Below are 26,111 nucleotides of genomic sequence, written 5' to 3' on the forward strand. Positions count from 1 at the left end.
ACTAGTACAAGTGCAAAAGTGGTTTCCTGCACCAACACAAGTGCGAAAAGTGGTTTTTCAACACTAACACAAGTGCGAAAAGTGGTTTTTCAACACTGACACAAGTGCGAAAAGTGGTTTTTCAACACTAACACAAGTGCAAAAAGTGTTTTTTCCACATTAATACAAGTGCAAAAGTGGTTTCCTGCACCAACACAAGTGCGAAAAGTGGTTTTTCAACACTAATACAAGTGCGAAAAGTGTTTTTTCAACACTAACACAAGTGCGAAAAGTGGTTTTTCAACACTAACACAAGTGCGAAAAGTGTTTTTTTCCACACTAATACAAGTGCAAAAGTGGTTTCCTGCACCAACACAAGTGCGAAAAGTGGTTTTTGAACACTAACACAAGTGCGAAAAGTGTTTTTTCCACACTAACACAAGTGCGAAAAGTGGTTTTTCAACACTAACACAAGTGCGAAAAGTGGTTTTTCAACACTATCACAAGTGCAAAAAGTGGTTTTTCAACACTAACTCAAGTGCGAAAAGTGGTTTTTCAACACTAACACATGTGCGAAAAGTGTTTTTTCCACACTAATACAAGTGCAAAAGTGGTTTCCTGCACCAACACAAGTGTGAAAAGTGGTTTTTCAACACTAACACAAGTACGAAAAGTGGTTTTTCAACACTAACACAAGTGCGAAAAGTGTTTTTTCCACACTAATACAAGTGCAAAAGTGGTTTCCTGCACCAACACTAGTGCGAAAAGTGGTTTTTCAACACTAATACAAGTGCGAAAAGTGGTTTTTCAACACTAACACAAGTGCGAAAAGTGTTTTTTCCACACTAATACAAGTGCAAAAGTGGTTTCCTGCACCAACACAAGTGCGAAAAGTGGTTTTTCAACACTAACACAAGTGCGAAAAGTGGTTTTTCAACATTAACACAAGTGCGAAAAGTGTTTTTTCCACACTAATACAAATGCAAAAGTGGTTTCCTGCACCAACACAAGTGCGAAAAGTGGTTTTTCAACACTAACACAAGTGCGAAAAGTGGTTTTTCAACACTAACACAAGTGCGAAAAGTGTTTTTTCCACACTAATACAAATGCAAAAGTGGTTTCCTGCACCAACACAAGTGCGAAAAGTGGTTTTTCAACACTAACACAAGTGCGAAAAAGGGTTTTTCAACACTAACACAAGTGCGGAAAGTGGTTTTTCAACACTATCACAAGTGCAAAAAGTGGTTTTTCAACACTACCTCAAGTGCGAAAAGTGGTTTTTCAACACTAACACATGTGCGAAAAGTGTTTTTTCCACATTAATACAAGTGCAAAAGTGGTTTCCTGCACCAACACAAGTGCGAAAAGTGGTTTTTCAACACTAACACAAGTGCGAAAAGTGGTTTTTCAACACTGACACAAGTGCGAAAAGTGGTTTTTCAACACTAACACAAGTGCGAAAAGTGTTTTTTCCACATTAATACAAGTGCAAAAGTGGTTTCCTGCACCAACACAAGTGCGAAAAGTGGTTTTTCAACACTAACACAAGTGCGAAAAGTGGTTTTTCAACACTAACACAAGTGCGAAAAGTGGTTTTTCAACACTATCACAAGTGCAAAAAGTGTTTTTTCCACACTAACACAAGTGCGAAAAGTGGTTTTTCAACACTATCACAAGTGCAAAAAGTTTTTTTTCCACACTAATGCAAGTGCAAAAGTGGTTTCCTGCACCAACACAAGTGCGAAAAGTGGTTTTTCAACACTAACACAAGTGCGAAAAGTGGTTTTTCAACACTAACACAAGTGCGAAAAGTGGTTTTTCAACACTATCACAAGTGCAAAAAGTGTTTTTTCCACACTAATACAAGTGCAAAAGTGGTTTCCTGCACCAACATAAGTGCGAAAAGTGGTTTTTCAACACTAACACAAGTGCAAAAAGTGGTTTTTCAACACTAACACAAGTGCGAAAAGTGGTTTTTCAACACGAACACAAGTGCGAAAGTGTTTTTTCCACACTAATACAAGTGCAAAAGTGGTTTCCTGCACCAACCCAAGTGCGAAAAGTGGTTTTTCAACACTAACACAAGTGCGAAAAGTGGTTTTTCAACACTATCACAAGTGCAAAAAGTGTTTTTTCCACACTAATACAAGTGCAAAAGTGGTTTCCTGCACCAACACAAGTGCGAAAAGTGGTTTTTCAACACTATCACAAGTGCGAAAAGTGTTTTTTCCACACTAACACAAGTGCGAAAAGTGGTTTTTCAACACTAACACAAGTGCGAAAAGTGGTTTTTCAACACTAACACAAGTGCGAAAAGTGGTTTTTCAACACTAACACAAGTGCGAAAAGTGTTTTTTCCACACTAATACAAGTGCAAAAGTGGTTTCCTGCACCAACACAAGTGCGAAAAGTGGTTTTTCAACACTAACACAAGTGCGAAAAGTGGTTTTTCAACACTAACACAAGTGCGAAAAGTGGTTTTTCAACATTAACACAAGTGCGAAAAGTGGTTTTTCAACATTAACACAAGTGCGAAAAGTGGTTTTTCAACACTATCACAAGTGCAAAAAGTGGTTTTTCAACACTAACACAAGTGCGAAAAGTGGTTTTTCAACACTAACACAAGTGCGAAAAGTGTTTTTTCCACACTAATACAAGTGCAAAAGTGGTTTCCTGCACCAACACAAGTGCGAAAAGTGGTTTTTCAACACTAACACAAGTGCGAAAAGTGGTTTTTCAACACTATCACAAGTGCAAAAAGTGTTTTTTCCACACTAATACAAGTGCAAAAGTGGTTTCCTGCACTAACACAAGTGCAAAAAGTGGTTTTTCAACACTAACACAAGTGCGAAAAGTGTTTTTTCAACACTAACACAAGTGCGAAAAGTGGTTTTTCAACACCAACACAAGTTCGAAAAGTGTTTTTTCCACACTAATACAAGTGCAAAAGTGGTTTCCTGCACCAACACAAGTGTGAAAAGTGGTTTTTCAACACTAACACAAGTGCGAAAAGTGGTTTTTCAACACTAACACAAGTGCGAAAAGTGGTTTTTCAACACTATCACAAGTGCAAAAAGTGGTTTTTCAACACTAACTCAAGTGCGAAAAGTGGTTTTTCAACACTAACACAAGTGCGAAAAGTGTTTTTTCCACACTAATACAAGTGCAAAAGTGGTTTCCTGCACCAACACAAGTGCGAAAAGTGGTTTTTCAACACTAACACAAGTGCGAAAAGTGGTTTTTCAACACTAACACAAGTGCGAAAAGTGGTTTTTCAACACTAACACAAGTGCGAAAAGTGTTTTTTCCACACTAATACAAGTGCAAAAGTGGTTTCCTGCACCAACACAAGTGCGAAAAGTGGTTTTTCAACACTAACACAAGTACGAAAAGTGGTTTTTCAACACTAACACAAGTGCGAAAAGTGTTTTTTCCACACTAATACAAGTGCAAAAGTGGTTTCCTGCACCAACACTAGTGCGAAAAGTGGTTTTTCAACACTAACAAAAGTGCGAAAAGTGGTTTTTCAACACTAACACAAGTGCGAAAAGTGTTTTTTCCACACTAATACAAGTGCAAAAGTGGTTTCCTGCACCAACACAAGTGCGAAAAGTGGTTTTTCAACACTATCACAAGTGCAAAAAGTGTTTTTTCCACACTAGTACAAGTGCAAAAGTGGTTTCCTGCACCAACACAAGTGCGAAAAGTGGTTTTTCAACACTAACACAAGTGCGAAAAGTGGTTTTTCAACACTGACACAAGTGCGAAAAGTGGTTTTTCAACACTAACACAAGTGCGAAAAGTGTTTTTTCCACATTAATACAAGTGCAAAAGTGGTTTCCTGCACCAACACAAGTGCGAAAAGTGGTTTTTCAACACTAATACAAGTGCGAAAAGTGTTTTTTCAACACTAACACAAGTGCGAAAAGTGGTTTTTCAACACTAACACAAGTGCGAAAAGTGTTTTTTCCACACTAATACAAGTGCAAAAGTGGTTTCCTGCACTAACACAAGTGCGAAAAGTGGTTTTTGAACACTAACACAAGTGCGAAAAGTGTTTTTTCCACACTAACACAAGTGCGAAAAGTGGTTTTTCAACACTAACACAAGTGCGAAAAGTGGTTTTTCAACACTATCACAAGTGCAAAAAGTGGTTTTTCAACACTAACTCAAGTGCGAAAAGTGGTTTTTCAACACTAACACATGTGCGAAAAGTGTTTTTTTCCACACTAATACAAGTGCAAAAGTGGTTTCCTGCACCAACACAAGTGCGAAAAGTGGTTTTTCAACACTAACACAAGTACGAAAAGTGGTTTTTCAACACTAACACAAGTGCGAAAAGTGTTTTTTCCACACTAATACAAGTGCAAAAGTGGTTTCCTGCACCAACACTAGTGCGAAAAGTGGTTTTTCAACACTAATACAAGTGCGAAAAGTGGTTTTTCAACACTAACACAAGTGCGAAAAGTGTTTTTTCCACACTAATACAAGTGCAAAAGTGGTTTCCTGCACCAACACAAGTGCGAAAAGTGGTTTTTCAACACTAACACAAGTGCGAAAAGTGGTTTTTCAACATTAACACAAGTGCGAAAAGTGTTTTTTCCACACTAATACAAATGCAAAAGTGGTTTCCTGCACCAACACAAGTGCGAAAAGTGGTTTTTCAACACTAACACAAATGCGAAAAGTGGTTTTTCAACACTAACACAAGTGCGAAAAGTGTTTTTTCCACACTAATACAAATGCAAAAGTGGTTTCCTGCACCAACACAAGTGCGAAAAGTGGTTTTTCAACACTAACACAAGTGCGAAAAAGGGTTTTTCAACACTAACACAAGTGCGGAAAGTGGTTTTTCAACACTATCACAAGTGCAAAAAGTGGTTTTTCAACACTAACACAAGTGCGAAAAGTGGTTTTTCCACACTAATACAAGTGCAAATGTGGTTTCCTGCACCAACACAAGTGCGAAAAGTGGTTTTTCAACACTAACAGAAGTGCGAAAAGTGGTTTTTCAACACTATCACAAGTGCGAAAAGTGGTTTTTCAACACTAACACAAGTGCGAAAAGTGGTTTTTCAACACTAATACAAGTGCAAATGTGGTTTCCTGCACCAACACAAGTGCGAAAAGTGGTTTTTCAACACTAACACAAGTGCGAAAAGTGGTTTTTCAACACTAACACAAGTGCGAAAAGTGGTTTTTCAACACTAACACAAGTGCGAAAAGTGATTTTTCCACACTAATACAATTGCAAAAGTGGTTTCCTGCACCAACACAAGTGCGAAAAGTGGTTTTTCAACACTAACACAAGTGCGAAAAGTGGTTTTTCAACACTAACACAAGTGCGAAAAGTGTTTTTTCCACACTAATACAAGTGCAAAAGTGGCTCCTGCACCAACAGAAATGCGAAAAGTGGTTTTTCAACACTAACACAAGTGCGAAATGTGGTTTTTCAACACTAACACAAGTGCGAAAAGTGTTTTTTCCACACTAATACAAGTGCAAAAGTGGTTTCCTGCACCAACACAAGTGCGAAAAGTGGTTTTTCAACACTAACACAAGTGCGAAAAGTGGTTTTTCAACACTAACACAAGTGCGAAAAGTGTTTTTTCCACACTAATACAAGTGCAAAAGTGGTTTCCTGCACCAACACAAGTGCAAAAAGTGGTTTTTCAACACTAACACAAGTGCGAAAAGTGATTTTTCAACACTAACACAAGTGCGAAAAGTGTTTTTTCCACACTAATACAAGTGCAAAAGTGGTTTCCTGCACCAACACAAGTGCGAAAAGTGATTTTTCAACACTAACACAAGTGCAAAAAGTGGTTTTCAACACTAACACAAGTGCGAAAAGTGGTTTTTCAACACTAACACAAGTGCGAAAAGTGTTTTTTCCACACTAGTACAAGTGCAAAAGTGGTTTCCTGCACCAACACAAGTGCGAAAAGTGGTTTTTCAACACTAACACAAGTGCGAAAAGTGGTTTTTCATCACTAACACAAGTGCGAAAAGTGGTTTTTCAACAATAACACAAGTGCGAAAAGTGTTTTTTCCACACTAATACAAGTGCAAAAGTGGTTTCCTGCACCAACACAAGTGCGAAAAGTGGTTTTTCAACACTAACACAAGTGCGAAAAGTGGTTTTTCAACACTAACACAAGTGCGAAAAGTGATTTTTCAACACTAACACAAGTGCGAAAAGTGTTTTTTCCACACTAATACAAGTGCAAAAGTGGTTTCCTGCACCAACACAAGTGCGAAAAGTGGTTTTTCAACACTAACACAAGTGCAAAAAGTGTTTTTTCAACACTAACACAAGTGCAAAAAGTGTTTTTTCCACACAATTCACAAGTTTTTTCACAAATTCCACAAGTTTTCACCTGTTTGTTTGTTTGTTACTTGCAAAATTGAAGATTTTTCAAGTATGTTGGTTGGTCTTGTGCGTTATTCTGTCTGTTTGTCTGTCTGTCAATTGCCTACAGGTCACAATTTTAAACCGATCTTCACGAAACTTCCCCAGATGGTAGAGTTGGTCATACGGAAGAAGCCTATTGATTTTGAGGTCAAAGGTCATCTTGAGGTCAAATTTCTAAAATTGTCATTTTTCATCCAATTGACCTGAAAATTAAACAGCAATTGCATAGTACCTCACTGAATTGGGAAACCAACTAATTTAAGGTCAAAGGTCAAATCAAAGTCAAACTTCTAAAATCAATTTTCATTTGAAAATCATCAATTTTTATCCTATCAAATTGAAAATTAAACAGAAATTACATAGTGCATCACTGAATTGCAAAAGCAACTATTTTAAGGTAAAAAGGTCAAAGGTCAACGCAAGGTCAAACTTCTAAAATCAATTTTCATTTGAAAATCATCAATTTTTATCCTATCAAATTGAAAATTAAACAGAAATTACATAGTGCATCACTGAATTGTAAAAGCAACTATTTTAAGGTAAAAAGGTCAAAGGTCAACGCAAGGTCAAACTTCTAAAATCAATTTTCATTTGAAAATCATCAATTTTTATTCTATTAACTTGAAATTAAACAGCAATTACATAGTTCGTAATTGAATTGGGAACCCAACTATTTTTGAGGTCAAAGGTCAAAGTACAACTCAAGGTCAAACTTCTAATATCAATTTTCATCTGAAAAATCATCAATTTTAATCTGATTGACCCGATCTATGATCAAGATGGTCAATTTTAATCTTAATGAAATGGACAATTTGATGTAACTATGGCAACTTTTTTTGGGGGGTGGAGGTGGATTTTGCAAGTAGTGCTCTGCATGGCATCTTCCTGTTTGTTTGTTTGTGAGCATGATATTTCTGGTTATCTCCCTTTGTAAATTGCTATTTAAACATGCGACTAGCTGTGCTCGTACAATGATGTTTTTTCAGCGTTTAAGGGTTACGCGTGTGTTAGCAAGACTTTCCCTAAACGCCTTTCATATATTTGGCCCTTAGTGTTTATCTAAAACCGAGTACAAAACGTCCCTCAGACCTTTCATTGTGTAATAGGTCATCTTGTTTAAGTCATTTAAATTTTGTTTATTATTTTCACGTCATTTTGTTTCTTTTTTTGAAAGAAGAACATCAAATATGACCAGACTTTCTTCTCGATATTCAATAGAAATCGTGAGCAAGCTTTAATACCACACCTTACTACTGGCATCAGAGATTAAGTTGGGATTCTGTACCAGCAATGTTATAACTGATTGTCATTTGTGTCATGCGTATTGATTATGCAAAATGTTAGATATTTCATGTCATGGCAAGAAGGAAATCACAAAACAATATTTATCCATGCCAAACAAACAACTTTCCATCTTTGACAACAAGCAGATATGAAAAGAATCCATCCTAAATTGATTTTCTCGACTATGTATACAAAAACTAGAGGTTCCAGGGAACCTGAACAAAACTGGTCTATGGTTAGAATATGCATAATAGAACCACAAACTATATAGTTTATATGTGCTAAAAATATATGACAAAAATTGATTTTTCAATATGGCCGTCCTGCCGCGCCCATTTTTGGGCGTGTAACGCCCAAATGCAATCCCAAATTAGTTTATGTCTTAAAGATGCTGCATAACAAGTTTCATCAAATTTCATCAATATTTGTGTCTTTCAGAGCGTAGACGTCAAATTGTTTACAGACGACAGACAGACAGACAGACAGACGGACGACGGACACTGGGTGTCGACAAAAACTCAGCTGGACATAGTCCAGTTGAGTTTTTTAAAAGTACAACTACAAAACCACACCACCACAACCACCACCCTGAAAAATTTGGTTGGTATGCGGCAAATGTCAATTATATTGTCCAACCGACAGCACAAATACGTTTAATTACAGCTAGAACAGCGCTCGGTAGAACACATAGCTCGGATCTGGATCTGGACCTGAACAAAAATCGAATCGGCTTGTTCTGGACACCTACCCAACTCATTGACCTAGTTTTGTCACAACTCGTCAATAACTTTATGGTATATCGTGCTATTTATCGTTTTACACTCAATGGTGTCGATTAATTTACAAAATTTAAAACATCTCTTATGCAGAGCAGGTTTGGATCTTCATGAAAATCAAATCGATTCCTCTCTGTCACACATCCTGTTCGTCCGAATCGTCCATAACTTTTTGAGATATTGTGCTACATATTATTATTGGCCCGAACTCAAAATGGTGAAGAATCACTTGTAAATTCTAGTATCCAGATCTGGATCTTCACCAAAATCTAATGAATTTGTCCTCACATACCAAACCTTTCGACCAAATTTCGTACGAATCCGTCCACAACTCTTTGAGATATCCTGCTCACAGACAGACAGGGGTGAAAACATAACCTCCGTCCATCCACTTTAGGTGGTGGAGGTAATAACAATATGGTCATAATGATACAATTTTATACTGAAATTCAATCAAAAATCAAGTTGATATTAAACCCTAAGATTTGAGTGAGTGAAATCATCATTAATCTACTTCCTATACAAGTACATACACCACACTTCAAACAGGCAAACGTGTTCTCACCCTGATAACATTCAGTTTGGGTAGGAGAGTGCAGTCTGCCAGTGTGAGATGGTTTCCATCTAGAAACGAACGTTTTGATGGACCTTCACCAGGTTCTCCGGGCAGTGGACTTGTCAGGTACAAATCAAGGATCTCCAAGGTATGCATGAGTGCCCGCTGCTGTGCTATAGCCATAGAACCGGAAAGAAAACACAAAACCAAAATGGACAATGTGAAAATGAATGTTTGACTGAAATTATCATCTCTGAAAAAATTCTCTGAAAACAGATGTGTTTCTGGGTCACTGGTCATCATCAGTGTAGAGTTTATTTACCAGAAATTGAGCTACTAACCTGTCCCTCTTAAGATTATATCTATAGATGACACATTAAATGTTGAGAGCATTGACTCTGTGCCACACCAACACTTGACTCCAAACATCATGACCAGTGGGACATCTGCCACCCGTCCATCCTGTTTGCGCATCAATTATATAGTTAAGCGGCTTTCTGAATTTCAAGCGGGAAAGCAGATATTAAAGATAAAGTGCACTTTTGGCTTAGTTGCTGTCAGTTAAAGACACAGAGACATCCATTGCACATAATCTACATAAAAGTGGCTTTTGCTTGAATTATTCAATAAATAAATCAATTAATTGAAGAATGCGTGAGCAGTACTCGTACTCTTTAAAAACTGTGTGTACAATCCAAGTCCCACTCTCCCTCCCCCCAAACTCCTTTCTCCCGGCTGAGGTACGCACAACTCGCACAGTCCCAGGTCCACCACTCTCCCAGCCTAGGGAGCGAAGCTCGACTGGCCAATTTGTATTTACGGATATTTTCATTTATGGAGTTTTGTGATTTTTTCTCCTGGAATTGTGTTTTGGAGTTACATCAGTATGTGAAATTTATACTTTCTAGCCCATCTAGAAGGCACTAAACATTTATATCAGTGAGTGAGTGGTTATGTCATGGAGCTTTATCTATAAGATACACATCTATAAATGGATTGAGGTGTTTGCTGGAATGTTTGTACCAGCATTGCTCGCCAGGCTGGTGTTCCGAATGTATGCCGAAAATCTTGAGAAGATGTCACGACCTGCAGAGTTTGATCCTGGGTACTGCACCGCCAGCTTGGGATACCTTGAAGGAAAACAGGGTTGTGAAAGGCAGAGACATGTGCAGTTAATTTGAGTGTTTTTGAAAATGCTAAATAAAAACGAAAGGTAATTTTTTTTATAGCAGGGCTGTTTGGGGGGGTGGGGGGGGGGGGGAAATATAGATATGATAAATAAATAAACTAAAACAATTAAAATATAATAGATATTTAAAATAGGAGAGAACAGAAAGGAGAAATGTGAAGGGGAGAGAGAGAGAGAGAGAGAGAGAGAGAGAGAGAGAGAGGAGGAAAATGAGGAGGAAAGATATATATAAAATAAAAGTGGAAAAACAGAGTGGGGAAAAAGATTTTTCACGACAGCGGATCTAACTTTCCACCATCAACTTTTCCATCCTCACCAAAGAATCATGCACTTAAATCTATCTGGAAATGGGAGAATGCCATCAAACAGGGGACGAAGGCACTCCAGTGGTAGTGTGGCGACAATATTCAATATCTACCCGACATAATCAAGGATACCCATCACATCAACCTGGACTTATTCAATATCTTCCCAACATAATCAAGGATACCCATCACATCAACCTGGACTTATTCAATCTCTTCCCAACATAATAAAGGATACCCATCACATAAACCTGGACTTACTCAATCTCTTCCCCACATAATCAAGGATACCCATCACGTAAACCTGGACTTATTCAATATCTTCCCAACATAATCAAGGATACCCATCACGTAAACCTGGACTTATTCAATATCTTCCCAACATAATCAAGGATACCCATCACATCAACCTGGACTTATTCAATCTCTTCCCAACATAATAAAGGATACCCATCACATAAACCTGGACTTACTCAATCTCTTCCCCACATAATCAAGGATACCCATCACGTAAACCTGGACTTATTCAATATATACGCGACATAATCAAGGATACCCATCACATAAACCTGGACTTACTCAATCTCTTCCCCACATAATCAAGGATACCCATCACGTAAACCTGGACTTATTCAATATATACCCGACATAATCAAGGAAACCCATCACATAAACCTGGACTTACTCAATCTCTTCCCCACATAATCAAGGATACCCATCACGCACCCAGGATCTTATTCAATCTCTTCCCAACATCATCAAGGATACCCATCATGTAAACCTGGACTTATTCAATATCTACCCGACATAATCAAGGATACCCATCACGTAATCCTGGACTTATTCAATCTCTTCCCCACATAATCAAGGATACCCATCATGTAAACCTGGACTTATTCAATATCTACCCGACATAATCAAGGATACCCATCACGTAAACCTGGACTTATTCAATATCTACCCGACATAATCAAGGATACCCATCACATAAACCTGGACTTACTCAATCTCTTCCCCACATAATCAAGGATACCCATCACGCACCCAGGATCTTATTCAATCTCTTCCCAACATCATCAAGGATACCCATCACGCACCCAGGATCTTATTCAATCTCTTCCCAACATCATCAAGGATACTCATCACGCACCCAGGCTCTGATTCAATCCTCTACCCTACATAATGAAGGATACCCATCACGTAAACCTGGACTTATTCAATCTCTACCCTACATAATCAAGGATACCAATCACGCACCCAGGATCTTATTCAATCTCTACCCTACATAATCAAGGATACTCATCACGTACCCAGGATCTTATTCAATCTCTACCCTACATAATGAAGGATACCCATCACGTACCCAGGATCTTATTCAATCTCTACCCTACATAATCAAGGATACCCATCATGCACCCAGGATCTTATTCAATCGCTTCCCTACATCATGAAGGATACCCATCACGTCCCCAGGATCTTATTCAATCTTTACCCTACATAATCAAGGATACCCATCACGCACCCAGGATCTTATTCAATCTCTACCTTACATAATGAAGGATACACATCACGTACCCAGGATCTTATTCAATCTCTTCCCTACATAATCAAGGATACCCATCATGTACCCAGGATCTTATTCAATCTCTACCCTACATAATGAAGGATACCCATCATGTACCCAGGATCTTATTCAATCTCTACCCTACATAATGAAGGATACCCATCACGTACCCAGGATCTTATTCAATCTCTACCCTACATAATCAAGGATACCCATCATGCACCCAGGATCTTATTCAATCGCTTCCCTACATCATGAAGGATACCCATCACGTCCCCAGGATCTTATTCAATCTTTACCCTACATAATCAAGGATACCCATCACGCACCCAGGATCTTATTCAATCTCTACCCTACATAATGAAGGATACACATCACGTACACAGGATCTTATTCAATCTCTTCCCTACATAATCAAGGATACCCATCATGCACCCAGGATCTTATTCAATCTCTACCCTACATAATGAAGGATACCCATCATGTACCCAGGATCTTATTCAATCTCTCCCCTACATAATGAAGGATACCCATCACGTACCCAGGATCTTATTCAATCTCTGCCCTACATAATCAAGGATACCCATCACGCACCCAGGATCTAATTCAATCGCTTCCATACATCATGAAGGATACCCATCACGTACCCAGGATCTTATTCAATCTCTACCCTACATAATGAAGGACACCCATCACGTAAACCTGGACCTATACAATCCTTACCCTACATAATCAAGGATACCCATCACGCGCCCAGGATCTTATTCAATCTCTACCCAACATAATCAAGGATACTCATCATGCACCAAGGATCTTATTCAATCTCTACCCAACATAATCAAGGATACCCATCACGTAAACCTGGACTTATTCAATCCCTACCCTACATAATCAAGGATACCCATCACGCACCCAGGATCTTATTCAATCTCTACCCAACATATTCAAGGATACCCACCATGCACCCAGGATCTTATTCAATATGTAACCTCCATATTGCTTTCATTGCAAAAATAAATTTTGAGTGCTTTATCATTCAGAAACCGTTGTGGCCTGTTTCAAGTTCCATTGCATTGCTGCACAGACCGAACAGCAAGAAAAAGGCAAGCCACAAAGTATACCAAAACAACAACCACAAAGGTTTATCTCTCGAGTTCTTTAAAAGTGAAATTCAAGTGGGAAATTGGTGAATTAAATTCAAATATTTATCAAGCCACAGAGCTCACAAAATGTGTTCACAGCTAGAACCAACATGGCAGAGTTCCGAACATGAGGTTTGATTCGATGTTGGGCATTTTGGGTTTTTTTAAAATCGGTATCTATATATAATGAAAGCAGATCGCACAAAAAGATGAAAAAAATGTTTATTAAATAAATTTAATTAAAGAATACCAAATGCGCCCAACCAGTTCCACCAGGCATGAAAAAAGGCCTGCAACAAAATGGCGGCTTAAGACTCCTGCGAGGTGACAGTAGACTGACCAAGATGGCGCACCGCAATCCTGGTAAGGATTTCTTTTGTATTTTGATGATGATCATCTCGCTGATTATCTTCAAAAGGTGTGTTTGAATTCACCCATACATCCGGTATTCATTTCTGCACTCCCGTGGAGGTCCGTTCATATGCATGCAAAGCTTGGGGCCGCTAGGTTTCATGGTTTTGGAGTTATGGAGGAGACACACTGATACACATGCACACTTTATCTTTTATTATTATAGAGATGGTTGGGAGACAGTGGCCATAATTATATAATAATATGATCCCTGACAAAAGGAACTTCATTGCAGGAGAAGGCCATCAGCACTTGCACAAGGGTTGCCAACCGATGGCTGTTTGTCCATGCTATATCCTTTTTAAATGCTGAGCATCAAGCAAGTAAGCAACAAGTAGCATTTTCAAATCCATTGGTAAACTAGAACGCCACTCAGTAGAGCGCATATTCCCGCCGTGGGTTTAGTTGGAATAATACTGTTGTGGTTTTTAGAACCCTCCACTTTGTAAATATTGTAATATCCCTTATAAATAATCCCCTGTAAATATTCCCATTTTTGTGTAAAGGTCAGAGGTCGCACCCTAGCTCGGTCATATTGCAACACGTAGGACACCATAGGCTTCTTCTTTAGTTATCTCATTAGTGTGTGTTCTAGTTAAGGATCTGTTCCCAATAGTTGAATCTGCGTTGCATTAATCAAATAAGATAGGCCCATTTCGCTCATTATGCACTCTCTCTCTCTCTCCAAATTATCATGTGGCTGGGTTAGCAGCATTCGCTGCATTGAGCCGTCATCGCTGCCTCAGCGCTGGCTCCAAACGCCATTGAACACGAGGTCAGGCTTGGAGAAGAAAGGGGCGGAGCGGCAAGAACGAGGTGTGGCCACGTCAACTCACCACCAGGGCGTGGCAGGTAAGCCCCCACCAGCCAACCAGGGCTGAGGTGAGCTCGTTAGTGGGCGTAGCCCTATGAAGGTGGCTTGATTTCAACATGCGATCATATAAGCACGAGCGCCAAGCCCTTTGACGGACTGCGCGAGGGGAGGTCATTGTGAACGAACTGCGCGGGGAGCGCTCAATTGATTGTCACTGCATTGAGCGATCTGCGCGAGGGTACCCTCTGAGATGAACGTTGGGCGAGAGAGAGTTGGCCCGAAGATTATGTACGCAGCATCCCAGTCCCTCGCATAATTATAAGGTCCGGTCGTGCGCCAACGACACGCGAAGCTGCCTGCCATTCTTTGCGGCGGATCCGGAGCCTGGACCGGACCCCATCACCTGGACCTTTCATCCCTGCTATTCCCCATTCGTGTAAGTGTGTTTGTACTGTCCTGGGCATGTGATAAAATAAGAGTGTTTAAGGATTGCCCTGTGTATCTGCTTCTTCCTCTTCCTGTACAGTCTTACCTTTCGTTTCTTCCTTGGTTTTGGTTTTGTACATAATTAATAAACCTGTGTTCTTCCTTCTTATTCTTTTGGGTTTCCTCTCATCCGGTCGCTTTAGTGATTTCTCCATTGATATACGTGGCACGATTTGGCCAACGCTCAGGAACGGGTTTGTTTTATTGCTAACGGCTCGAGCCTCGGATTGCTAAACTGCTCGGCAATCTTCCATCTTGTCCGTGGCTCGAGCAGAAGTATCGCCCTGCTTTGCAGAGAGTTTGGCAAAGGTATCTGGGAACCCGTTGACCAGTCACCCTGGTCAACCTCAACCCCGCAAAGGAGCGCGATATCTTCTAGGACTCGGATGGCCAGCTTAAAAGACGAGGGGATTAAACATCCCTCGGTAAGGGGAGCGCCGTAATCCGAGATCCGCAACAATTGGTGTCGGGGAGTGGGATTGGACCCGAACCACAGTTTTTAATTCATCTAAAAAATTTGGTCGAAAAAATTAGGAGAGGCCAAAATTATTTTTAAAACCCAAATTAAGGTCGTGCCATGGATAATCAAGGCGATTGGATGCCGGTAGGGGAGAATGAGGAGGTAGAATCGACCCAGGACCCCAGGGAAGAGGTGGGAGTAATGCAGGAGGAAAGCAAAGAAGGTGCGGTAGCGGGGGTTGCAGGTGCACAAGATGGCGGCGCCTCACACGTGGTAACAAGGGCCGCGCCCGCTGCACAAATCGGGGGGATGAATGTGCAGGACCTCATGGCGCAGATTCATGCAGCCATACAAATGGGGAATATGGGATTGAGAAATGAATTGAGGAATGATATGGCAGACCAAATTGGCAGACTAAAAAATGATTTGGGAAGCAAATTGGGGGGATTAGGAAGCAAATTGGGGGGATTAGGAAGCAGATTGGGGGGATTAGGAAACTAAATTGAGGGGTTTGGAAACAGAATGAGTGACCGCATACAAAAATGTGGGGAGAACCGAGACCACATGGCAGGCGGGAGAGGCGCATCGGTACGCAGCGAGGTAACGCGACTCGAGGAGCGCGGGGTTGAGCGAGGCAGAGCAGAGCGCAGTTAAAATGACCGGGATAGAGATCGCGACCTGGGGTATGGGGAAGCCGGCGACCGCCGAAGTAGAAAAAATTGTAAGCGCGCCAGCGGTCGTCGGGCTTCACAAGGAAAAATAATTAATTCAAATTGGAAAAGAAATAGTGGAAATTGGGTTAGAAAAGACGCCGGACGTAGAAAAGCACTCGCGACAGGGAGAAATGGAATGTGCCCAAGGTCCATGTTCGCATCATGATGCCGTGCTTATTAACCCCAATGAAAGTTTGCAGGTGGTGGAGGAACAAAGAAGAGGAAGCGCCCAGGTGAGTCGGGTTGTGTTTGGTGCAAAAAGAATTTTCGCGTGCTTGGGGTGCAGGCGTAACCCGGGAGCTCGTAAAAGGTCCGTGGTGCGCGTTATGAATGGCAATGGCGCGCGTGTGCGAACGGCGCCGAAGCGCAAGTGTGATACCGAGTGCGAGGGAGAATGCACGGCAGAGTGTGATAGTGGGAGTGATTGTGATACAGAGGGTGAGTTGGTTGTGGCGGGTGTGCGAGAACGCACACCTGAGTTGGTTGTGGCGCATGTGCGGGAGGGCACATCAGAGCGCGTGAGTGGGTATGTGCAAGAGTAAGAGTGCACACCGTGAGTGTGGTAAGAGTGCACACCCACGAGTGAGTGGTAAGAGTGCACACCCACGAGTGAGTGGTAAGAGTGCACACCCACGAGTGTTACGGAGGACGTAACGGAGGAGAGGTGTGGAATGGAGTCTGTGAGCGGAATGAGTGTGCCTGGGTGGTGTGCACGGAGAGAGAGGGCGGTGACGAAATGTACGGAGTGTATGGAGACACCTGGATGTGTGAGTGTAAAAGGGGTCGCGTATGCATGTGAGCATGCAAGTAAAGCATCGACGTTGACCGGGACAGCGTTTAGGCCGACGTATAGCCGACGCGAGCCCTCGGTGCGCGGTGTTCGTTGTGTACTGGGGGAACCGGCGAGGGTCGTAATCACGGCGGTTTCAAAAGAACCGCCGTGCGCGATCCGCGCCGGGCCCCGCCCTGCACGGTCGGTTCCGCGCTTTGCCAGGCAAAGCGGGCGGCCCAATTTGAGGGGAGGTAGGAGGGGCCGGCGCGGCGCCCCCTTGTGGTGGTGGCGCTCCACCCGGGGAAGGCTGGGCCATCGCGCGTGGCAGCACAAAGCCTTGCACCGGGATGGTACCTTGAGCCTTGGCCCGACGAAACCTCCTCCCCTGAATCGAATGCCGGACGGACTCAACCTACAGTAGACCCAAACCACCCGCATGCATTGCTCAGCTTTGCGAAGCCGAGCTGTAAAGAATGCATGGACATACCGAGGAGGCTCAGATATAGCGGACTGTGATGATGATGGTGTTATTGTTTGGAATTGATAGGGAATTGGCTTGAAATTACTAGTGATTCGAAATTCGGAATAGTGATGGTTGGAAATTGATACCCAGTGTCGGGGGGTGATATCCCTACCATCCCTCACACGCCTGGGGCAAAGGAGCTATAGTTTTATGGGGATTGGCTGTGTAAACTAGCCCGGGAGGGTTAGGTTAATGATTCGGGAAATAGCTGACAATAGGTAACTGTAGCTTTAAGTAGCGACATTTATACCTGTAGTGGGGACGCAGAATAGCTTAGTTTGGATGATAACGATGAGGGAGTGATTAGTATAAGGGAAGATGGGGAGCACGAGTTTCAGAAGGGAGTAGTCAGCTTAGATGATGCTGTGTGTTTGTGGTGAGGGTGATGAAGTGAGGCAATGCTCGTGAGAGATGTGTGTCATTGCTTGGATTGAGTGAATGTGCCTGGAGGAAAGGAGGGTGCAAGTGCCACCAGGTGTGTGGGCACAAGGTGTGCAAGTGAAAGTACAGGTGTATGGAGAATGGTTGTATGGAATAGATGGTATGGAATAAATGGAGTATGGAATCGATGGTGTGGAGTGAGTAGTGTGGAATATGTGGAGTGGAGTGCATGGTGTGGAAGAGTGGATGTGGGAAGATGGACCCCTTCACGAATACCCGGGGAGGGTAGTTTAAAAGTAGGTAGAGGGAGTAGGTAAATTGTGGTTGGATATTGACATCTGTGGTGCGAGAGAAGCAGAGTACTGCTTTGAGGGGTGCATTAGTGGAGTAAATTGGCTGGGCATGTGGCCTGTTAGTACGTATGGTTAAATGGGCACTCCACCACTGTTAGTCTGTCGGCCAGGTGAGGCTGCAGGTAGGCTCTGGGAGCCAGTAGAGTTCAATGGGGCCTGAGGATCCGGAGGACGGACCCGGGTAGCCCGACGCCAGAGAGGGCGGTAGTGGGGTGAGAGTGCCAGAGGGCCTTCCCCATGTAGGTTAGGGTAAGGAGCAGGTAAGCTCGGGAGACAACTACAGTGGCGGAGGTGTGCAGGTGAGCAGACCTGCTGGGAGCGCCACACGACCCAGCCCTGAAATTGTGTGAGGGCACAGGGAGTAGGATCGGGGGAGTGAGACCCCAAATTGGTGAGCACCACAGTTTGGTCAATGGGAGTTCGGTTCTTAGAACCACATCGTGTAAAATGGCCAATGGTTTTGCAGGGAACGTACCCGGCTAGAGTAAAAGTTTTAAAGTCATTTAGAAGGTAGTTAGGATTGGAAGTCTATTGGCACCATCTGCATCCACTCACCAGGGTGACAGGACTCCCCACCACCGGTTTGTGCAAATGTCTGGTATGTAAGACGCATCATGACGTGGGTGTGACATTGCTCATTGTTCCATCTCTTCCTCCTTATGAGAGATTGATGGTAAATTTGGAATAGAGGGATTAATGAGAAATTGGGATTGATGACGAATTTGGTATAGAGGGGAGATATGGGGAAGACAAGACGTAGCGACGAATTTGTAAATTGTGTAAATACGGGGTAAGGGCAAGGGTAGATTAGGTGACAGGGGGGGAACGTATGGTAGGGACGAGCTTTCTCGGCTCGCTCTCCTGCGCACCTCACCTCTGCATTACCTTGTGTTGATGTGTGCTCTTGCGCCCTTGCACCCCGCTAACCCTGCTCTGTCGTCTTTCCTCACTCATGGACCGTGGTCTTTGTGTGCAGAGGGGAAAGTGTGCAGGTGTCGCAGTTGTGTGCCCGCGCCCTCACTGCTGCCTGCCTGGACCGGTACCACACGTATGGACCGCACGTTGTTGTGGCCAAGCACCACCATATGGACCACAGGTCTGTGGCCAAGTACCACATTCATGGACCCCACATTTTGGGGCCTGGCACCTCTGCTGGGGACAGGCTATTGTGGCCAGGGAGAGCTTGCTTGCGGACCACGGTAAAGGTGGCACCTAAGCCATGCAGGTGGACCACCTTAGTTGGCCCCTGCTGGCCATAATTAAAGAAATGGACATGTTTTGTGCCTTCTTTTTAGTACCAACTAGGCAGCAAGCAAGAAGTCGTCCAGGAACATCGGCCCAGCAGCCAAAAACATCGGCCCAGCAGAGAAGATGTCGCACGTCATCTGCTGATTATTATTTGAACTGTGATGACTGTGCACCGGATGGTGCTTTTTGGCATTTTGGTGCTTTGGTGTTTTTGGTGCTTATTGGTGCTGGTGGTATCGGTGCAGTGCAGTGTATGCCTTTCCTCTTCTCAAAAGATCTTCTTTTTGTTTCCAAAAACACAGGTCCTGGGTTCGCGTGTAAATACCAACTAGTGTCTTTGTAAATAATGCTCCCCACCGTCAATGTGTAGTTTGAAAATTAATTCCGTGATTCTGTTATTCTGTGGGCATGAGTCTGATAGACAGAATGCAATGCAGCAGGCGGGACATACTTAGTTGTTTTTAAAAATGTCGCACTCAGGGTGAAGTTAATAGTAGAGGGTTACCACACCTGAGTGTCACACTAAGTTAAAGTTCTGTCGGGCCGGGACGGCCCTGGAGGTAATGAGGGTGCAGTGTTGTGGTTTTTAGAACCCTCCACTTTGTAAATATTGTAATATCCCTTATAAATAATCCCCTGTAAATATTCCCATTTTTGTGTAAAGGTCAAAGGTCGCACCCTAGTTAGGTCATATTGCAACACGAAGGACACCATAGGCTTCTTCTTTAGTTATCTCATTAGTATGTGTTCTAGTTAAGGATCTGTTCCCAATAGTTGAATCTGCATTGCATTAATCAAATAAGATAGGCCCCATTTCGCTCATTATGCACTCTCTCTCTCTCTCTCTCCAAATTATCACGTGGCTGGGTTAGCAGCGTTCGCTGCATTGAGCCGTCATCGCTGCCTTAGCGCTGGCTCCAAACGCCATTGAACATGAGGTCAGGCTTGGAGAAGAAGGGGGCGGAGCGGCAAGAACGAGGTGTGGCCACGTCAACTCACCACCAGGGTGTGGCCGGTAAGCCCCCACCAGCCAACCAGGGCTGAGGTGAGCTCGTTAGTGGGCGTACCCCTATGAGGGCAGCTTGATTTCAACGCACGATCATATAAGTGCGAGCGCCAAGCCCTTTGATGGACTGCGCGAGGGGAGGTAATTGTGAACTAACTGCGTGGGGAGCACTCGATTGATTGTCACTGCATTGAGCGATCTGCGCGAGGGTACCCTCTGAGATGAACGTTGGGCGAGAGAGAGTTGGCACGAAGATTATGTACGTGGCGTCCCAGTCCCTCGCATAATTATAAGGTCCAGTCGCGCGCCAACGACACGCGAAGCTGCCTGCCATTCTTTGCAGCGGATCCGAAGCCTGGACCGGACCCCATCGCCTGGAACTTTCATCCCTGCTATTCCCCATTCGTGTAAGTGTGTTTGTACTGTACTGGGCGTGTGATAAAATAAGAGTGTTTAAGGATTGCCCTGTGTATCTGCTTCTTCCTCTTCCTGTACAGTCTTACCTTTTGTTTCTTCCTTGGTTTTGTACATAATTCATAAACCTGTGTTCTTCCTTCTTATTCTTTTGGGTTTCCTCTCATCCAGTCGCTTTAGTGATTTCTCCATTGATATACATGGCACGATTTGGCCAACGCTCAGGATCGGGTTAATTTTATTGCTAACGGCTCGAGCTTCGGATTGCTAAACCACTCGGCAATCTTCCATCTTGTCCGTGGCTCGAGCAGAAGTATCGCCCTGCTTTGCGAAGAGGTTGGCAAAGGTATCTGGGAACCCGTTGACCAGTCACCCTGATCAACCTCAACCCCGCAAAGGAGCGCGATATCTTCTAGGACTCGGACGGCCAGCTTAATAGACGAGGGGATTAAACCCCCCTCGGTAAGGGGAGCCCCGTAATCCGAGATCCGCAACAATACGTTTTGTCTAACATCCCCTCTCCCCAAAACAATAAATGAAAAAGAAAGTAAGCCCTAATGGTCAGAGAATTTGTTTTGATATATCTCGGGATTAGAGGAGAAAAACATCATTTAAGAATAGGAATAAAAGCTTTAATGCAGTAAAACAGAAAAAAATCTTTCCCAAAAAAATTCCTGGATCCGGAATAATATCCTGAGCTTCACCAAAAACTAATCAATTCTTCCTTATCCCAAGGGCAATCATCCCACCAACTTTCATCCAAATCCGTTCAGAACTTTTCCAGATATCTTGTTCACAAACACACAAACACACACACACACACGGACGGACAGGATCGAATGCGTTACTCCCTGGCAGGAGTAATAAACCCGAAAACCGCAGAGCCAGAACCAGAATGATTTCTTTGGCCTGGGAAGGCCATGCGAGGTTCCTTCTTCTTCAGCCTCTAACAACCCTGGGTGAATATGCGATCTTTTAAAAAAAAGTTGGAATTTTGCCAAATCTGTTTTATTCGTTTGTTAATATACCTCAGCCATTGACAAATCTGGAACTAAGTCTTTATAAGTTCATCAAATACTGACACCGTGAATGAAATTCGCTGAGATAAATGTTGATATCTCTTCTGAGGTTAAAAAAAACAGTTTTAAAGCATTATACGTATCAAACGATACATTTTATGAAACGGGGAAACCTAATACACACTTTGGTGGTTTTAAAATGACAGAATATGTCTTTATTAGAAAAGAAAAAAAAAGAACCTTGAAGACGACGCTGCTAACAAAATACACCGCTCTAATGCGTAACCACGAGTTTAAACGACATTTACAACAAATATGAAAACTATTTTCATATCACAATGTTAAATATAGAATATATAGAAGATAATGTTAAAAAAAAATGAGCCCTGTCTTCCAATGGTAAACAATCCTTCAAAAAATTCCTGGATCCGGAATAATATCCTGAGCTTCACCAAAAACTAATCAATTCTTTCTTATCCCAAGGGCAATCATCCCACCAACTTTCATCCAAATCAGTTCAGAACCTTTGCAGATATCTTGTTCACAAACACACGAACACACACACGCACACACACACACACACACGGACACGGACACGATCGAATGCATTACTCCCTGGCGGGAGTAATAATAACATTGATATTACAATGAATAAATTCATGTTACATGTTGTGTAGTCTTTGTATCTCGACTTTGAAGTGTTATCATAACTAGGATGCTAAAGTTACGTATTGCTCAAATTACTTCATACGATGCCAGGCATGTATGACTGACTGCTGTCATATATTCTCGACATAACTGCTTCCATTGCATTGTTTATGAAAGTTGTTGCATTCTCCATAAGGGAATACACCATGGTAGCCAAACATTCAAGCAGGTATGTTACAGAGAGAGAGAGACAGAGACAGAGACAAACAAACCTTGGAGGGCAAAGGATATCTTCAAGGAACTCTTCAATCTTGAGTGTGTCTGTTTTGACTCCACCATTGAAGGTCAGGAAAGGTGGCTGGGTACCAGGTGCTAAGTTGGCAAGATTAGCAGATTTTCTGGAAGAGTAATTAAAAAAACAGTTTTGAAATCTCTAGAGCAATTATTTATTTATTTTTTTGCTTTGTCCCCACACACATCCCTTCTTCCCTTGATGACAAATTTCAATGGGTAAAGCTCAAAACTGAATTGGTCGTTCAATAACAAAGTGGAACATCAAAGTTGAGATGTGCTCGTCATGTTCAGAAAATACACACATCCATGCTGTGAGACACACCATGCAGAAAAACACCTCACCACCACATAATTATAAATACCTCACCACCACGTAATTAAAAAACACCTCACCACCACGTAATTATAAATACCTCACCACCACGTAATTAAAAACACCTCACCACCACATAATTAAAAACACCTCACCACCACATAATTAAAAAACACCTCATCACCACGTAATTATAAATACCTCACCACCACGTAATTCAAAACACCTCACCACCACATAATTAAAAACACCTCACCATCACGTAATTAAAAACACCTCACCACCACATAATTAAAAAACACCTCACCACCACGTAATTATAAATACCTCACCACCACGTAATTAAAAACACCTCACCACCACATAATTAAAAACACCTCACCACCACATAATTAAAAAACACCTCATCACCACGTAATTATAAATACCTCACCACCACGTAATTCAAAACACCTCACCACCACATAATTAAAAACACCTCACCATCACGTAATTAAAAACACCTCACCACCACATAATTATAAACACCTCACCACCACGTAATTCAAAACACCTCACCACCACGTAATTATAAATACCTCACCACCACATAATTAAAAACACCTCACCACCACGTAATTAAAAACACCTCACCACCACATAATTATAAACACCTCACCACCACGTAATTAAAAACACCTCACCACCACATAATTAAAAACACCTCACCACCACATAATTATAAACACCTCACCACCACATAATTATAAACACCTCACCACCACATAATTCAAAACACCTCACCACCACGTAATTATAAATACCTCACCACCACGTAATTCAAAACACCTCACCACCATGTGATTTAAAAACACCTCACCACCATGTGATTTAAAAACACCTCACCACCACGTGATTATAAACTCCTCACCACCACGTAATTATAAATACCTCACCACCACATAATTAAAAACACCTCACAACCATGTAATTATAAATACTTCACCACCACGTAATTCAAAACACCTCACCACCACATAATTAAAAACACTTCACCACCACATAATTAAAAACACCTCACCACCACATAATTAAAAACACCTCACCACCACATAATTCAAAACACCTCACCACCACATAATTAAAAACACCTCACCACCACATAATTATAAACACCTCACCACCACATAATTATAAACACCTCACCACCACATAATTCAAAACACCTCACCACCACGTAATTATAAATACCTCACCACCACGTAATTCAAAACACCTCACCACCATGTGATTTAAAAACACCTCACCACCACGTGATTATAAACACCTCACCACCACATAATTCAAAACAACTCACCACCTCGTAATTATAAATACCTCACCACCACGTAATTCAAAACACCTCACCACCATGTGATTTAAAAACACCTCACCACCATGTGATTTAATAACACCTCACCACCACGTCATTTAAAAACACCTCACCACCACACAATTCAAAATACCTCACCACCACATGATTCAAAACCACCACAACGTTATTAAAAACACTTCACAACCATGGAAACAAAAGTTTTAGGGAGTCGTTAAGTGAGAACACAGAAGTAGGTGATAAATGTTGCTTCTGGGACACCTCCGTTTAACATGGGAAATCCCTATCTAATGTCATTTACCCCCCTGTTTAAAAAAAAATCATAAACACCTCTATTTCTCCCTCTATGAACCTATAATCCTTCTCGCCTTATGAACCTATAATCCTTCTCGCCTTATGAACCTATAATCCTTCTCACCTTATGAACCTATAATCCTTCTCACCTTATGAACCTATGATTTTCTTCCTTTATGAACCTATAATCCTTCTAGCCTTATGAACCTATGATCATTCTCACTTCCATGTAAATTTTACCCTATTCCCCCCACTACCCCCTTAATGTAGTTCCTTAGACCACTCTGCTAATGAGCCTATAAATATATTATCTCTTTCTAACTTTTTTAAGAGTTCCATTCTCCTATAGAACTCATCCCCATCAAGTATATTTATAAAGTATACAGGTTCCTTAACCTTTTGTTGTGAAAGTATAAAGTGGTATGTTTCACGGAGGGTTCTTGTTTGACCTCCTCCTCTCCCACATACCATTTTAAAATTATAATATTTATTATCCGATTGATAACCATTAATGTTCTCACTCCACTCTAATATATTTTTCTTCCCGCCCTCCATTACCCCACTTAACAAATGAATACGTTTATCCGTCTTGAGAACCTTCTGACCAGTGATTCGCTCAACCTCTTGAATCTGATATTTTTCACATTCGTTATGTTTTCCATTTATATACCAAGGTTGATTACACCTCCACTCTTTAGTCTGGTTGATACTTGGTTCTATCATTTATATAATAGTAAAAAAGGTGGCGGTAGCCCGTTAAAATCCCTAACCCCCCTTTTTAACTTATCACTTATATATATATATATCTTATATACTTATATAACCATAAGGGAGACGATCAATTCCATTTTCTAAAATAAACCTCTTATCATCAAAAGCCCCCAATGCTTTCTTATTCACCTCTTCTGAATATAATTGATGTTTATAACTTCTTATTCCATTAATCTTTCTAAACTCTTCTTTCTTTGTTGTTAAACAGTTATAATAATCCTTAAAGTTTATTGTTTCTTTAATGACATTTTTCTTTATACCTTTTAACTTCTTATCAGTCTTTTCAACGTTATTCACAATGTATTTATAAGCATAAGCCTTCGACCTCAATCCCACAAATTCACTCATAACATTTCCTCCCAATTCATCCTTGAACTTTCCAATCACCTTTTTATTTTTAGAAGAGAACAACTCACTCTCTGGACTGTAATTACTTGTATCATAGATATTAATGTCCTTTTTCATATCTGAATAAACATCATCAGTATTAATTTTCAAAATAAAACTATCAGTATCCATATACAACAATGACACATTATCCTTATACTTTGATTTTAGATTAATATAAAAGTAATCATACATTAATGACTTTGACAAGTCAAGAATTGATGTTCCAATGTAAATAGGTTT

General features: G+C 41.6%; 1 protein-coding gene across 1 annotated transcript; it reads right to left on the minus strand.

Moving 5' to 3' along the window:
• Positions 1-8,995: 8,995 nt before the first annotated feature.
• On the minus strand, positions 8,996-23,061 carry LOC144889012 (chloride intracellular channel protein 4-like; the record flags this gene model as incomplete). Its single annotated transcript, XM_078768820.1, has 4 exons — positions 8,996-9,183; positions 10,034-10,140; positions 22,731-22,856; positions 22,983-23,061. Coding segments are annotated over 4 exons (500 nt in total), but the record flags the coding sequence as incomplete, so codon positions are not given.
• Between the last annotated feature and the right edge of the window lie 3,050 nt (positions 23,062-26,111).

This window comes from Myxine glutinosa, unplaced genomic scaffold (assembly GCF_964187855.1).
Source record: "Myxine glutinosa unplaced genomic scaffold, kmMyxGlut1.1 SCAFFOLD_566, whole genome shotgun sequence".
In the NCBI taxonomy this organism is placed as follows: domain Eukaryota; kingdom Metazoa; phylum Chordata; class Myxini; order Myxiniformes; family Myxinidae; genus Myxine; species Myxine glutinosa.